At 42.7% G+C, this 17,148-nt stretch overlaps 1 protein-coding gene across 4 annotated transcripts in view; it reads left to right on the top strand.

Moving 5' to 3' along the window:
* The window catches only part of SYTL5 (synaptotagmin like 5), a 64,378-nt gene that overhangs the window by 29,976 nt on the left and 17,254 nt on the right, over positions 1 to 17,148 (top strand). For all 4 annotated transcript variants that reach the window (XM_082219948.1, XM_082219951.1, XM_082219949.1 and 1 more), the window contains exons 4-8: positions 4,184 to 4,299; positions 6,153 to 6,288; positions 7,699 to 7,800; positions 10,174 to 10,321; positions 12,324 to 12,453. In XM_082219948.1, the coding sequence (XP_082076074.1) occupies positions 4,184 to 4,299; positions 6,153 to 6,288; positions 7,699 to 7,800; positions 10,174 to 10,321; positions 12,324 to 12,453 (632 nt within the window). The remainder of the gene's footprint in view (positions 1 to 4,183; positions 4,300 to 6,152; positions 6,289 to 7,698; positions 7,801 to 10,173; positions 10,322 to 12,323; positions 12,454 to 17,148) is intronic.

The raw sequence follows: 17,148 nt of genomic DNA, 5'->3' as shown, positions 1-17,148 counted from the left end.
AACTCATGGGGTAGGTTAGACTGAGAGATTGCAATTGCTCCAAGGGGAAGCAGTGAGTCTTTGTCTCCCGGGTCCTTATTATTGCTTTAAAGGTTAGCTTGTGCTTCCTTAATAGTTTGCATGTGGAAGTGCCTTTTTGTGCCTAATAACACCATGGAAAGATGAAGAGAGGATTGTTGGTAAATATTGGCTTGAGGAAACTAGCATTTTTAAGGACATTGTGGCCCTGCTGTAGGCCATGTTAGCAATCAGGGACGTAGCTCTTGTAGAAGAGCATAATGGCTGCCCAGGACCATGGAAAAAGATCAAAGCAAATTCAGCACAAATTACATGAGTGTGATGAACAAATTGAGCTGCTTGTTAGGCAGCTCTTGAGAATAAAGAGCTCCCTGAATTTCAGAGCATGCAGCAGTAGAATTATATCACAAAGCACTTTACTAAGCAATGTAGGCTGGGAATTAAATGCAAAATAATGGGTTTGGGGTGGGGAGAATCCCAAGCATCTTTTAACAGAAGAGGGAAAGATGAAAGAGAAAATACTGAGTTTTTCTTAAGGAACAGGTCTCCATTGTACTTTGCATGCATGAAAAATTTAAAATAAGCACTTGTCCTTCTAGAATGCTTTCCCACTTCCAGCACATAATTTCATTTTAGCTGGTGAAGGGCAAAGCGCAGGGTTTTGTTTTTAAGTTAACTGAGTTGCATGGCGATTGTGAAATGTAGCATAAAGACTTAAACACAGCTGCAATTAAACCGCTTATGTCGGAGTTGTATAGGTATACGCTCTTAAAACTCTATTCATGAAGTGTCCTGCATTCAGTAACAGTAGTTTTCAAATGTAAGTTTCTAGCTTTAGAGGAACATTTTCTGTATTGCTCCTATCAGAATCTCAGCACTTTGCCAAAGATCTGCAGCATATTCTAGGGACCAAATTGGACCTTTACTGCTCCTCTGTATGACCTGAGTGGGTTCTAAAGTATATGTCACACTCTCCTCGGCAATGCACTGCAGGGGGAACATGGGAAGTGACCTCACACTGAATCAAACCATGGATCCATCTAGCTCAGTGTTGTCTACACTGACAGACAGTGGCTCTCCAGGATTTCAGACAGATTGGGATTAAACTTGAGGCTTTCTGCATGTAAAGCAGTTTCTCAAGCTATGGCCTTTCCCCAATTTATAAGCCAATCATATCTCAGGTATAGGTATCTGTCATCACTGTTCTTATCATTGAGAAAGTTGTAAGTTCCTCAGCACTCAGGAGTGATGAACACACATCTAGTTAGGATGCCATATGAATGGTGCTGGTAGATCGGTGAATTCTAAATCCAGATTTAACACAATTACATAGAAATTAGATCCATTTACAAAGCCTCCAGTTAAAAAGCCTTGGGTATCCTTCAGCCTCCCCACCCCCAAATGCACAGTATTTTTTCCAGTTCATTTGAGGGAGAGACTGTAGGGAGGTAACCTTGCAAAGGTCTATCTTTGAGAGCCCTTTGGCACTCAGTATAAACCTTCTGTGTGTGCATGATTGGGCAGCTCCAGTATTAAAACACACAGAGGTCTGCTGCCATTTAGTTTGGCACAAAGCAATTGTAAGTGGATAGGGCAGGTGACCGCTAAGTGTTTCATATCTAATACATTCACATTATTACTGAAGTTAGAATACCTCAACATTTGCATTTATTCTACAGTTTTAGCAAGTTGAGTAAATTTTCTAGACCAACAGAAGACAGTGAGTGGAAGAGTCAGCCTGAGTTGCCATCATTATAAAGGAGCAGCCTAAAATGTGGGTGGAGGTTTGTGTGCTTGCAAACAAATTAAAATTTGGGTTCTATTCTAGTCAAATGCCTCTCTCTATTTGGTAGAGAGTGCTAATTATACCAGACAGTTGCCACATTCAATAAGACTGCAAGACATAAATAAGGTTTTAGGCAGTAGATTGGAATGGAGCAATGATGATTCAGAATGCAGCTATATAGATTGTGTAATTCTAGTTTTCACAGCTCAAACATTTCTCTTTCTCTGCAGTGTTAAGTTGTTATGATTTTCATGGACATCCTGGATTCTGCAAGTTATTAATCAAAGAATAATATAGGTAGCACAGTTGAGCACCACATGAGAGCAAAGGTTTCAGCCTCTTGGTCAATCCATGAAAGCAAAGAGGTTTCTTTTGATATCATAAGCAGAGGGAAGGAGTGATGACACCTTTGCAAAAGGTCCCCTTTTCCCTCTGGTTGAGTACCATTATTAGATCTCATAGAAGTTTCGGGAAATGAGATGAAGTGCTCATTTATTCGTCCTATATAAGACTCTCTAGTAAGGGCACCGAGTGGGGAGGGGGTCCCTTTTCAAAGGATAAAGAGACTTTATTTTTGCTCCCCGGGGCAGCACTGGGGAATGGAACTATCTTTGTTCAGTAGTGTCTACAGCTGGTGAATGAATTGCAGCTTGGGCCCTTACTAAAAGTAATGGACCTGAGCATACCTTGAAACTGCAAACCTCTTCTAGTTTCTTGTGTATGTTGAACCCATTCTGAGTGGGATTGTGCTCTCATAGAGGAAAAACAAAAGAAAAGCAGGTTTTCAGTTGAAGAGGTGCCTTGAAAAGCTGTGTAGGAGTTGTGAAATGAGGACTGCTTTTTAAAAGGTTTGTGTTTCTGTGCCTTACATAGTTTAGAATAAGGCACTGACTGTACCCTGAAGCAAAAACTCCATCCTGACAACATTTGCCAAGGTGTCATGGAAGCTGCCTAATAGAACAGTTTGCTTGCCATTTGCTTGTGCAGAACGGGAAGCAGTTATACCTGAAAATGACTCGTATCCAGAATGAAACCTGAGCACACCTGATCTCCTGGCTGCTAGTCTGTTATGGTTGGACTACAAAGGCTGCTACATTCCCGGGACAATCAACATCCTGGAGATTAATAGTTTTGATAAGATCGTTTGTTAGCAACTTTACTCAGGTGTCTAAACATTGGTTATCAAAGGGAATTGAAGTTTCGGAACACTGCTCTGTGGTTCAACTGAAAAGGTTTCTTTGCAGAATAAAAGTAAGCAGAAGGAAATGGAAACGTTCAAAGGGTAGTAAGAACAGTTTTCAGAATACCGTAGCTTCTTGTATTCTACCTGTGTCTACCTTGATATCAAAGGGCTTGTTTTTATTCTCTGTTAGCTTAACCTTCCCTAGGCAGGGCAATACCCTTGACTTTTGAACCTATTTATGTATATCTTTTGTTTTAAATTAATGCAGTACCTGTGACTAATATCATTCAATCCTGGAACTGAGCAACAATGCTCCCTGCCAGACAGAATTGGTGTTAGAGATTGTATCATTGGGCAACACCTGAGGCCCCCACACATGTAGGGACTCCACTTCCAGCCCTGCCACTGCGACTTGTCCTTGCTGATAAATCATGTTCACCTGTCCTCTCTGAGCATGCAAACAATGACTAGAGTCAGAAGATTGCAGCATCCTCCAAATTGCCTTGCCCATGCCTTCTGGGAGGTTGTGTGGATTGGGCCTAGAGGAAGAAGACAAGCACAGTGGTGGCTGTGGCAAGGTCTAATGTCATATTTGTATAAATCTTCATAGAGGTTTAATTCTGTCCTCAACAAAATTTGAAAAGGTGGTGGGAACTGAATTGGGACTTAGAAACTGAAGAAGAGGCATGGAACAGACTATGAACAAAAATGCCATACAAATCCTTATTGGCAACAGCCAGAGAATGAGCCTTTAAAATTTTGCTTGGCTGGAACTTAACGCCTAGATGCCTAGCCTATATAAAACTGAACTGTTCTCTTAGGTTTGCGCTTTGTTAACTTGGCTCTTTTTGTGCTTTTCCTCCTTCTTTTTTAGTTCATCATTTATCTATAAGGGATCACATGTTGTGGAAATGTGTATACATTATTAAAAAGAGATTAAATATGAGCTCTAATTCTGGTTCCTCTGCCTGTTTTCTAGCCAATAGAATTCTAAGGGCTAAACATAAATGCTCGGCTAAATATACTTTGAGATGTTACCCTTGTCTGACCTTATCATGCAGGCCCAGCTCCTTATTTAATTTTCTGCTAATGTTTTCTAAAGCAATGTATATTTCTTGAGTGGATGGAGTTAATCGGAGTACTTGTTTACATTGATTGGATCAGATTGTGCCATTTTCCTTTCTCTTCTCGTTCAGGCAGCTTAGGATAGTTACAGGTGAATGGTTTTTTGAAGAGAGAGCAAAGCGCTTCAAACAATCCACTCTCCTTGGAAGTGACGTCGTTAGAAGGTCTATCCAACGCAAAGCCCCAGGTAAAAATAACAGGAGGGAAATGTGTTTGTTCTTCCTATGTACAGCTAAAGCCTTGTTGTTCCCCTAATTGATGGTTATAGTCTTAGTGCTGCATAATGAGCTGGTGCTTGCTGACGCCTTTTTAGTATTGAAACTTTTTTTAATACAATGGAAACCCCTTGGTCCCTTATCCAAGAGACTACTCTGGCCCACACCTACTTTGTTTTAGCAGCACTAGAACATAAAAGACTCCCACACTACTCAGTCAAAAATATTTATATGCCACAATCCTGTCCTACTGAAACCAGTGAGTTGTGTGCATCTGGGCTCAGGATTGCTGCCATGGCTTACAGCAAAGTATAGACCCTCTCATCATATGCCACACTTGCAGGGGTTTTTGCTGTTCATGCCTGTGCACATGGGTTCCATGTGCAAGCGCAGGATTTCCTCTTGTAGCAGAGAATATTGCCTCCAGCTCATTATAGTATTCAGACTCAGAGTTCTCAAGAGCTTTCCTTTATACACTGAACTATGTATAATACTGTAAGGAGGATTATCATGCCATTGGACAGCTTTCACCTGCCTGTTATTTCCCAGCTTTTTTGAACTACAACTAGACAGTTGGAGGGCACTAGGTTGGTGAAAGCTGGCATAGAGATGTAATGCAGCTAATTCTGCATGCATACATTATGAATGATGCAAGATGGGATTGTCATAATGCATGCTGGTGGCCCTGCTAGGTGTGTAATACACTCTAGTCTGAACAGTTGCAATTCTCGCAGTTCTGTTCTATAGAAAACACAGTTGTTGCAAGGTGTGTGTGTGTTCAGCTTTGTAATGAGTGTAATGCTTTTTATTTTTTGAATGTCTAAAATCTTGGTAATATGTCTACTAGGGTATATTGAATTCCCCTAGTAGGAGTTATTTATTTAACAAACTGTATATACTGCTTCATTCTAAGAAAACCTTTAAGGCATACTTACTACCTATCAGAGGGACGCGGGTGGCGCTGTGGGTTAAACCACAGAGACTAGGACTTGCTGATCAGAAGGTCGGCAGTTCGAATCCCTGCGATGGGGTGAGCTCCCGTTGCTCGGTCCCTGCTCCTGCCAACCTAGCAGTTCGAAAGCACGTCAAAGTGCAAGTAGATAAATAGGTACCTTCTGGCGGGAAGGTAAACGGCATTTCCGTGCGCTGCTCTGGTTCGCCAGAAGTAGCTTAGTCATGCTGGCCACATGACCTGGAAGCTGTACGCCGGCTCCCTCAGCCAATAAAGTGAGATGAGCGCCGCAACCCCAGAGTTGGTCACGACTGGACCTAATGGTCAGGGGTCCCTTTCCCTTACTACCTATCAGAGATGTGGTAGCATCTACATTAGCAGGAGGTTGAACTGGACGACCTCTGAAGTACCTTCTAACCTTATGATTCTGTGACCAGTTTCTTCTTCTTCTTTTAAGTTCTCTTGTTCTCTGGTTCTCTTGTTCATATCAATTTTTTTTTATAAAAAAAATCTGCTATTCCTGTTTGTGTTTTCCTTCTTGCTGTGTGATTTCTACCACCCCTCTTGTTATTTGCTCATGTTAGTTGCATTGGGCACTTTGTTTGAAACAAAGTGGTGAAATAAAAAAAGATTAGAAGATAGGGAAGTAGTCAGTGAGTGAGAACAAAACTCTGGATTTATGGGCCATTGGCCTTATCCATATGCTCTTACGTTCTTCAGTTGTGGATGCTTCTGTACTTGGAGACCATGTTCAAATGAATGGTGTGTTGGTGTTGCACTTCAGACAGCTGGTTTAAAATTCTTGTCAAATCACTGAGAAACTTGCTTTTGATCCCCTTTATTATTTTTAAAGTACATTTTTTTCTTTTTAAGATCCTTCCTCTGAAGCTACAGGAGGAAAACTCAAAGATCAGTCTCCAGAGAGTTCAGAGGAGACTTCAAAGCAAGATGTGCTTGCTTCCTTTTCAAGTGGGGCAAAGTCAGTCTTCAGTGGGCACAGAAATATTGGGTAAGGCAACAGTTCATAATCTGAATGCTGAAGTGGATTTCTGTTTAGATTCACTCCAGAGCATTCCATCATTTGGATCCAATGATTGAGACCTTTTTCTTCCAGCAAGGATTTTTTGTTTGCTTCATTTATATTTGAAACATTTAAAGGATGTGTGGTTCCTAACTGGATTCTCCTTTGATAAGAGATTTTGAAGCAGCCTATGGAGGGGCTCCCTTTTGTGTGGTGTTTCTGGCTTCCTCAGATAACTTTCTTGGCGTTCAGACAAAATCTTTATTCCATCTTCCTGACTAGAACCACAAGGTGGTATTTGCTATGCATCGTAAAAGGGGCTTCCCCCTCTTCCTCAAAATAACAGAACTTGGGATTAGTCCGTGAAACTAATTGACAGGAAATTGATAACCACCCAATGGAAGTACTTCTTCACACAGTGTGTGATAAATTTGAGGGGTACACTGCCATGAGCTACAGTGGTGGCCTCTAGCTTAAAGGAAATTAGAGAGATTCAAGATGGCTGTATGCCAGATCCTTGTTCAGAGGTAGCATAACTCTGAATGCTGGTTGCTAGGGAACTGTGTCCTGCTTCTTGGCTTCCCGGGGGCATTTGGTCGGTCACTGTGGGAGACAGGATGCTGAACTAGATAGGCCCTTAGCCTGATGCAGCAGGGTTCTTCTTATGTCCTTAAAATATTGAAGATCCAGTCATGTCCTAATGACAACACTGTATCCACTTGCCTTCTTTTCTGCTACTGCTAAGAAATGTGTGCAACAGCAAATGGGGCACTGGCACAAGAAACAGACGGTGCAAATTTAGGTTGTGTGTGAGTGTCTCGTTGCACCATGTAGTGTTTATTGCAAAATAAAAATAAAAATGGAAAGGCCTTAATATTTAACAGGTCTGATATATATAAATATTTTTATGAGTGAATGGGAACCCTTACAGTCCCTTCTCAAAGCCAAAACATAATGCAAGACACAGGATAATAACTGCTGTTTCCTTCTTAGTTTTGTACAGTTGAAGCACACAAATTCCCGAGGTTCTGCTTTTGGGGATAAATGCCAAACCCAGTAGAGTGTAAATATTAAATGATGCTTTACTTTTGAAAAATTGCAATACTTCAGAAAAATTACTTGTCTTTCATGTTATCTCTATTATAGCAGAAAATTGCACAGTGCTACAGTTTTACAGTTAATTCTTTCATTAACGTTCACCTTTGTCACAATATCTAAACTTGTTTTTGAATCTTGACATGAAACAAAATGCAACAAGCTTACATGAAAATATACCATGGTGTACAGTTCTCATGAGCATCTTAAACAGAAAAAAATGAAAACTTATGTATAATTGTTATATGGGTCCTGTATTTTGATTGATGTCTCCCTGGTTGCCTTGACCTTTCTATTGAACAGAGCTTTATTCAAGGCTAAAGGAGAAATCGCAGTTGTGAAGGCAGAAGATGGAAGAAGCATCAGCTCAGATGTTGATGTCCAGAGTATAAATAGTGCTGATAGGTAAGAGAAATGGTATGACCTTTGTACGGTTGAACTTAATTTCTCCACTGGCTTCAGAAACTGATACAGATATTGAAATTACTGTAGTCCTTCCTTCCTTCTTCTTTTTGCTGAAACCACTCTGACTTAAGGTTCTCTGATGCTCATTTTCTACACGCACACATTTCTCTTGCAAGTTGTAAAGCAAGGTGTAGTCTTTTGTCTGGTCTTTTGTTTGCTGGTGGTTAGAGGGGGAGGTGGTACTGAGCCCTGGTAGTCAGTAAGCTGCACTCATCATCCCCATCCAGCTCAGCTAGCAGCCAAGGATGATGGGAGTTGTAGTAGAACAACATCTGGGGACCCAAGTTTGAAGAACATGGCACTAAAGAATACAAGCTGTCATTGTAAATGATCCTGTTTGCCATCTCACTACTTCCCTAATAAGTCTTTATGGGGTAGGTGGTGGGTTGATGGTTGTTCACAGCAGTAAATTAGAATGATAGAATGGCATAATAATTAGAATGATAGAATGGCATAATCAGCCAAGCAAAAATGTAATGTGGGTGTCATTTCTAGTATATGAATGGAATTACCAAAAAAAAAAAGCAGAAAGGTTGCTTAGACAGTGAAGTGATGTGTTTTTAAGTTAAAATGTCAGTTGCATTTAAAAGCAAAGTTATTCTATTATACAGCCTTTTATTCAATTTCCTGGCAAATGAGGATGGATTCCTTGATGAATACCAAATTTAAAATTCCCATTGCTGAATTTTGAAAAGATACTGTCTTTCTCAAACCTTAGTATTATTGAATGGAAGGATAGTAGTGTTCTGAGATGTGCGTGTTTTGAAATGTCACAAAAATCAAATTGGCGAAGCATTGGAATGCAGTTCAGGTCAGGAATCAACAGCTTGAGACAAATAAGGCAAATTGGAGCATTGCTGCTCTTGAGCAGACAGGGCAGACAGATGGAGGTATTTAGAGCAGCTGAACAGTGTGGTGAAATCTCAAATGTCTGTGGAATGGCAAGTGTCCCTGGAGCATTGAACAATGTCAGAACCATCATGCCACACCATGTGGCCAACATGCCAGACTGCTGCACCATGGGCATGTTCCATTGAAGGCCTGTTTATCAGCTATAACTAATTCCAAGTGTCCAAAAGAGTAGAACTGCATGTTGCAGATAGATTGTGTGTGACGAAAATGCAATAGCTGCTTTCCCCCTAGGAAGAGCAATTATGGAGCAGGCCTTTGGAGCAGAGAAGCTATGAAGGAGGAAGGACAAGGGTGCTTAACACTTCTTCGGTGGGCCTCTTCTCCACTCCAGATCCACATGCACAGAGCTAATTGTCAGTTGTAAAAACAGCTGATGGGGGCAAAAGTTCAAGTGCCTCTTTCGCCTGGGGTCTTCTGTTCCAAACAGAAGGGAACAGGTAACAGGAGGCCACTTACTTTCCCCTACTTGTGACATACGCAATACCAGGGATCAGCAAACTTTTTCAGCAGGGGGCCGGTCCACTGTCCCACTGACCTTGTGGGGTGCTGGACTATATTCCTATGCTCCACAAATAACCCAGAGATGCATTTTAAATAAAAGCACACATTCTACTCGTGTAAAAACACGCTGATTCCCGGACCGTCCGCAGGCCAGATTTAGAAGGCGATTGGGCCAGATCCGGCCCCCGGGCCTTAGTTTGCCTACCCATGCACAATACATTTCTTTCTATGGGTGAGAGCAACCAGTCTCACCCTGAGATTTTTCAGCAAAAATGGGAATAAAATGCTGGTGGGGGAAAAACAGAAGAGAAACAGCAGAGAAACAGAAACATCTTCCTCCAGGAAGGCAGAGCATATATGAGTTCCAATATTTAACTAAATAATTGGAATGTCATTGTGTGACTCTGTTAAACACAAAGATGCTCTGAGCCAATTTTGTGAAGCCTGAAACTACTATCTCCTTTATAAACTAAAGATTAGGTGCTTAATTGGCCCTGGAGTGTTTCTTCTCTTGGAAAAAAAATACTGACTAGAAGCCAAAGAACGACGGTTTAAGAAAGGTGATGAATGACGAATTCAGTTTATGGGGGTGGCACAGGTAACATTACATGGCTGGGTAGCAATTTCAGTGGGTTTGTTCTTTATAATGTCTGAAAGGCCTAACTGGATCTGCTAAGAGGCATGTGGGATGAAGCTCAAGAGATGGTAAACTGAAATTACCTTGTGCAAACTCAGTTCCTGAATGCTACTTACATTATTGCCATTGAGTGCACTTCTGATTTCAGAGTTGAGTTCTTTGTGGAAGATCTGAAGCTCACCCTTTATGCTATGAAATAGTGTGTCTTTCTGATGCAGTATTAGCTGTCCTAAGAGGATAGATTTTTGGCACTGTTTCCTTAGGGTGAGCACCTATTCTCTCAATATGGAGGAACTGCCTGCTGGGCTGAAAGGAGCAGTTTGTGCCGCAAACCGAAGCAATTCTTCTACTCCAGTCCATCCAAGGTCACCAGCACTGAGCACACGCAGCATGACTGTAGATTATGGCAGAGTAAGTTGACTAATTCCCAAATTGTTCTCTTTAGACTTTACTGCCTCCAAAGAGGTTTAAAATAGAGACAGTTGAAACATGAATCGAGTTTTCATTCAGGCAAAACTCAAATCTATGCTCCTTTTAAATGTTTTCTGGTCAGGGCTCTTTTTGTATACAGCAATTCCCTGCCCATAGAAAACCAGATATTTGGGAGAAGGAATCTAAACTAGCTTTCTCCCTGACATGCTAAGTTTCTGTGTGCCGGTGTCTTATAAACGGAGGAGCATTCAAGCATGTGACCTCTCCATCGTGGTCAGAACTGATGAGAACAGGTCTCTAATCTTAATAAGGAGTAAACATGGAGTTATCCCGTGTTGTTTTCACAACCACCTTGCTTGATTGTTGAGAGACTTGTGACCTGCCTAAGGCCACCCAGTAAGTTGTATGGATGAGCAAGGATTTGAACTTGGGTCTCCCTGGTTAAAATTTAACCACCTGCCTCCTACACTTCGTTGATTTAACCATTATGTTGGCTTCTATCAAACTCAGTGGCAAAACCCACATTGACTTTAATAGGACAGGATAATAACCCAAATCTCTTAAATTTTACATTAGACTTGGGGATCAGACTACTACCGACTTCATTTGGGCAGCAGGTATTCATTCATTCACCTTTGCTGGCTGGAGTCCCCTGGGAGGATGATGTGCCAATTTAAGTTCAGGCAATACAGAATAACACATTGAAAATAAGGCAAGCAATTACGTAGCACTTTCTGCCATGCCCCCACTTTAGTAATGTCTGAAGCCTCTCTTTTCTTAGTTGTTTTTTAAGACCAGTGTGAATTAGGACATTAGTCCATTCACAGCAAAAGAAAACAAAGGTGAGAAAAAGTGTCCTGCCTAAGGCTATCCAGAACCAAATGCAGTACAATGAGGATAGTTCAGTGACTTTTGAAACAGAGTACTGATCCAATCATGCAGGTAGCATTCAGGTTTTGTTTTGTTTTTTTAAAAAAATACATAAATCAGGGAGAGACTTGGTGGCTTTTGTCCCATAGCTTACCTCCCTGCAGACCCTCTTCCCCAATTTTCTCTCAGCCAGGTCACTTATCTTATTCAAATTCTAGTGGGAAGAAAATTGCCTGTTGTGAGGGTTCAGATCCTTTTACTCACACATTCCTGCCTTGAAAATTGGATCCTGTGCCCCCCATTTCAATGTGACTGGGCAGTGCTATGACGCATTTGACCCACTGGAATTTTTTGGGAAAATCACTTGAGTTCACTGAATGAATCTGTATTTGTGGGGAGGTTTTGACAACAACAGACACTAAATCTAAAGATTAAACTTTTGGTCATTTACTAACCATGAATGGTCAAAACTAATTTGGTTCAGCTTTTCAGGATGGGAACACTGGCTGTTGTGAAGACATCAGTTTGCATAAACATTATGTTTGTAGCAGACATAATAAAAGCTTAGGAGAAACTGGGCACATTTGCAAAAAATATTTTGCAGATGGCATTTTTTCTCTTGGCTGCTCAAATCCTGCAGACTCTCCATAGAGGCTGATATTTAACTCTGCTTACATTACATATAGCAAAATGGTAAATATGGCAGTTGCTGACAGAATGTCTTGTTTTTGCTTTAATGTGTTCACTTTTATATTTAATATATTTTGCCACTTTTATAGTTTGCAATATGTTCTGTTTCTGGGGCACATAGATTTATTTGTATTTATTAGCTCACTCAGATAAATCAGATTATTTCATCAGGATTCTTAGTATGGTTAGGCAGTGTCATGCCCTAACTGTACTTCACAGATACAGAGCAAACAAACAGATGGAAAGTAGGAGAAGTTTGCATTTTTAGCATATAGTTTAGCATAAAGTTTTTGGCACTGCCAACAAACAGAACTGTTGTAGTGGGTTAAAGAACTTGCCTTTTTCATAAAGAGGTTTTTTTTTGTTTTTGTTTTTAAATAGCATTGTATATGGAATATCTCTGTTTCTTCTCTTTGGGAAGGATCCTGGATTAGAAAAAGGCACTGCTATGCCTGCAAGTGAAAGTATACCAGCAGATCTAGCAAAAAAGCATCGCAGGAAAGCATCTGGAACACCCTCTATAGCTGTTTCTAGGACATCTTTGTCATCTGGTAAGCTTTTTCTTTTTTTAATGCATTCTTCATTGCTACCGTTTTCTCTTCCTGTTTTTCCTTCCATTTATTCTCATTTGGAATAAGCCCCACCCACCCCTACACACTTTTGCTTTAAACCTAAGAGGCAACCATTTCCAGGTTAGACTATTTTATCCATCTAGCCCACTATTGTCTCTTCTGACTGGCAGAGGCACTTCAGGCAGAGGTCACCTGCTGCCTGTTCCTTTTAACTGGAGATCCCAAGGACTGAATCTGCAGGCAAAAGATGTACAATGGTACTTCCATTGTTTTATTTCTCATTAGCACCTGCAAATTGTAATCCTTGCCAGGATTCCACTGCTTCCATTTGGAGAATGATCGATCCATCTGCCTCTGCATTTTACTTTTGAAGCCTTATTTACCTAGGGATCCATTAGCCACGCCATCCCCGGAACTCGGAGGGAACAAAAGTACCAGGAAAGCAAAATCTTCTTTGGAGAAAAGGGTTTATTGAAAATCTGTGCACAGAGACAAGGTCTGTACTCAGAGACAACCAGCTGGATAGTTCCTGAAAATATTCTGGCTGTACCGCAAGACACTTCAGCAGACTTTCTTATACTTGTCAGAACACTCTTCCCCCTCCCACACCTTCCCCAGACTTATTGCTTGCTAAACACATTTTATTGCTTGCTAAGCATTCCTGTCTTTTTGCTAACCAAGCACTCCCTCCCCTCTCCTTCATACACGTGTCTTTTCTCATTCTTGCATTAGTAAGCATAAGACAGAAAAAGGGGCCTCTTTAGCAACAGGTCTGGTCGGTTATTGCTTACAGTAGCAGCTTCTGCTAGCCAGCAAGGCAGGAAATGAACTTTTGTCCTGCCAGCCAAATTTAGCACTTCAGTCACTGGCGGCGTGCTAACTGTCTGGCCAAAATTTGCAAAAGTTGCAGAAGCACAGGATTAGCACAGGAATTTACTGCAGATAGTATTTGAGAACAACCTTTCTTAGGTACAGAATACAAAGCACAGAAAATATTGAGAGAAACTTTTCCCATCTTCCTTTACTCCCTCCTCTTCTTTTGAACAATCTATTACTTAGATTCGTTCTGGGGTAGGGGTCTATATTCTCTCATTACAGCAATCACGCGAGGTCCCACCATATTCTGCAAGCATTGCATCAAGCAGGGAATACAAAAGCAAAGAAGCAATAGAAGCATTATTGGGCCCACCAGCATGGTAAATATTCTCCCCATCCATCCACCTGGGAAGATGCTATCCAACCAAGACATATCCCAGCCCTCCCAAATTTGTACAGGGACATGTGCCACCTTTTCAATGCTAGCCGCCAGATCACGGATAGCCTCGCCATGGTCTGAAACGTTGAAGCAACATGCTCCATTTCAGCCATTTGTAACCACCTATTGTAGGGGTTATGGGCACCCCACTTAGTCATCAAACGGGAAATGTCGGCAAGGGAGGTCGGGGGACTTTTTCCTGCCTGTGCCAATACACATGTGGGCTCTCCAACTAGAAAGAAAAGGAGAATCATCAAAGGTATAGATGGATTACGTTTCTTCCCACAAATACGATACCGTTCATGCCAACAGAAATACGAGAGCATCCATATGACAAGGGCGGTACATATCACTCCTACCCACCAAACCCAATATCTCCATGGTTCCTCCCACCAATATTCAGGGGGTCATTTCTAGTTTTCTTTTACAGCTGAAGGGCCCACTGATACTCGTATTCAATTATTTCCTGGACCTCAGGGGTAACTTTCCACTTCTCTGCTGAGGCACCTACTATGCGGAGCAATTTCCCTACAATCCCTTGTGGGTGGACTGGGCTCTCGTGTTGTCTCTTCAAGATATTATACCCAAAAGGGGCTTCTCCCTCGTCATATATCAGCATGCACCCACAGGAATATGTCCACCCCTGCAATGGCCTGACACTTGGGGTGACTATATCAAGGGGTTCCGGGCCCAATACCAAAAGTCCTGGTGGTGCCTCTAAATTGGCTGGAGAACAAGTGTCTACGTTGGGGACGCTGCCCGCGGGCGCCCCTCCCATCCAATTATTCAGCCGTGCGTAGAGATACCAGCCTCCGGAGTGATATCAGCAAGGCGGTCGTCACTGGAGGGGATCTTCAGGATGCTGAGACACAGTCCAATCTGAAGCAGCTTTCTTCACTTGAATGTGGTGGACCCAAGGTGTGACGCCAGCGACCTTCACAGCTGCGGGTGTGGAGAGCAGATGGGCCCTTCCAGCACAGTTGCAGTGGTGCCTGGGACCAGTCTTATCCACACCTCGTCACCTGGCTCAAACTGGTCACGCAAGGAGTTCGGGCCTGGGTCCACCTGTTGAGAGAGAGAATCTCGAGAGAGTGACTGTACATAGTTACTCAATTGCACATCTTGGCTAGCATATGGAGTTAACATTCTAACATATGGGACTGGTCTCCCAAACAGAACTTCAAAAGGTGACAAGTGGGTCCGTTTGGACGGAAGACTACGGACCCTGAGTAATGCCAAGGGCAACATGGTCACCCAATTAGACCCGGTTTCCTGTGTCAGCTTGGACAGCTGATTCTTTAGAGTCCTGTTCATTCTTTCCACCTTTCCAGAACTCTGGGGTCTATAAGCAGTATGCAGCTTCCAATTGATCTGGAGCGCTTTAGCCAGTCCCTGTAGGACTACATGAACGAATGCTGGTCCATTATCAGATCCTATGGACCTTGGCAATCCATAGCGAGGGATGATTTCCTTAAGCAGGCACCTGGTTACTTCAATTGCCTTTTCAGTCTTTGTTGGCCATGCTTCGACCCATCCGGTGTAGGTGCACACTGTCACCAGCAGGTAGCGATATAGTCCACAACGGGGTAATTCAGTGAAGTCCACAACAAGATCTTCCATAGGTGCAGTTCCACTGTGCTGAACTCCCAGGGGAGCCAGTGGTCCGGTTCTGGGATTATTCTTTTGACATAGCAGACATTTCCTGGAAACCTGGGCTGCCAGTTGATAAAGGTGGGTTATATAGAAGCACTTTGCCAGCTGCTTGGTGGTAGCATCTGGTCCCATGTGGGTTGACTCATGGTATCTCTGAGTTATCTGCCGAGACAGGGACTCTGGAATCCATATCCTGTCATCAGGGGTGAGGTACCATCCTTCTTTGGTCAATGTCAGCTCCTGGGCATCTGCAGTGTCCCTTTCCTGTTGTGTGTAAGCCGGCTTGTCAGCGGTGCTTAAAATTTCTTCTGGGATCAGTGCTCCAATGATCGGAGCTGGGGCCAGTTCCCGGGCTGCTTCCTTGGCCACCTTGTCTGCCAGTCGATTTCCTCTGGCCACTTCCCCTGGTCCAGTTGTGTGTCCATAACAATGGATAACCGCTACTGCTTCGGGCTCCCATACAGCACCCAGAAGGTTCAATAAGGCTTGTGGGTGGGCCACCTGGCTTCCTCTGGAGGTAAGCAAACCTCTTTCTTTCCATAAGGCTCCATGGGCATGTAAAGTCAGGAATGCATACTTAGAATCTGTATAAATGTTTATCTTCTGCCCCTTTGCCAGGTTCAGGGCCCTGGTAAGCGCAGTTAGTTCTGCCAGCTGGGCCGATGTTCCAGGTGGGAGTGACTTTGCTTCGACTACCTGGTCGTCCAGGGCTACCACTGCATAGCCTGCCTTCCGCTGCCCAGCCTCGTTTGCCTCGTCTTTGAGATCAGGCCTGCTGGAATATACTTCGTCCATTACTTCAATGCAATCGTGCATCTGCTCCTCACCTTCTCCTACCGGCAACAGGGTAGCTGGGTTGAGGGCAGTGGTGACTTGGAACTTCAAACGTGGGTGCAACAATAACATCTGACACTTTCTCATCTTTGCTTGGGAGAGAAAATAGGTACCCTTCATGTCAAGCAGTGCTGGGACTGCGTGTGGAGTCACACAAACAGTGTCTTGACCAAAAGTAAATTTGTCTGCTTTGTTCAGTAGGGTGGCTACTGCCACAACTGCTCTCATACAGGGGGGGGGGCAATCTCTGCTCTGTTGGGGTTAGCTTCTCTGACAAGTATGCGACAGGTTGCTGCCAATTTTTCAGTTTCTGGCATAAGACTCCCTTGGCTACCCCTTGGTCTTCATCTATGAACAGGGTAAAAGGCTTCTCGGGGTTTGGATGCCAAGCGCTGAGGCTTGTTATAATGCCACTTTGAAATCCTGAAAAGCCTGTTGCTGTTCCCTGCCCCATATAAAAAGATCCTTCTCTATTCCCCTAGTTGACTCATGCAGGGGCCAAGCAATGCTTCTGTAGTTAAAGCAGAAGCAAAGCAGGAAACAGCTTGCTTGTGGTTTTTCAGTTAACAGCAGTTTCTGGCTAGGCAGGAAACGACCTCTTGACCTGTCTGATTTAGACTTTGCAAGTTACTGCAGTTTTGAGCTGTTTAACCACCATAGCAGAGTGCAGGAATTTACTATGTGTAGATAATATAAATTATACATCATTATAAGTGGGATTTTAGGTTTTAAAAATCCCTTCAAACAGTTTTATGATCTTTGCTGGATTCTCCTCAAAAGAGGGGTTCTGATTTCTCCAATTACAAACATCTGCACTTGAAAAGGGTATATGCTGGACCTTGTAGGTCTGTGGTGCCTTCGCTTGTCCAGCTGGGACAGGGGCTGGTGGATCATAAAACCCTCCGAAGGGGCATTACTCCGGCTGCCTGATC

Source organism: Podarcis vaucheri (assembly GCF_965113315.1).
Source record: "Podarcis vaucheri genome assembly, chromosome: 4".
NCBI classification, from domain to species: Eukaryota; Metazoa; Chordata; class Lepidosauria; order Squamata; family Lacertidae; genus Podarcis; species Podarcis vaucheri.
This window is presented reverse-complemented; position numbering and strand designations above follow the sequence as displayed.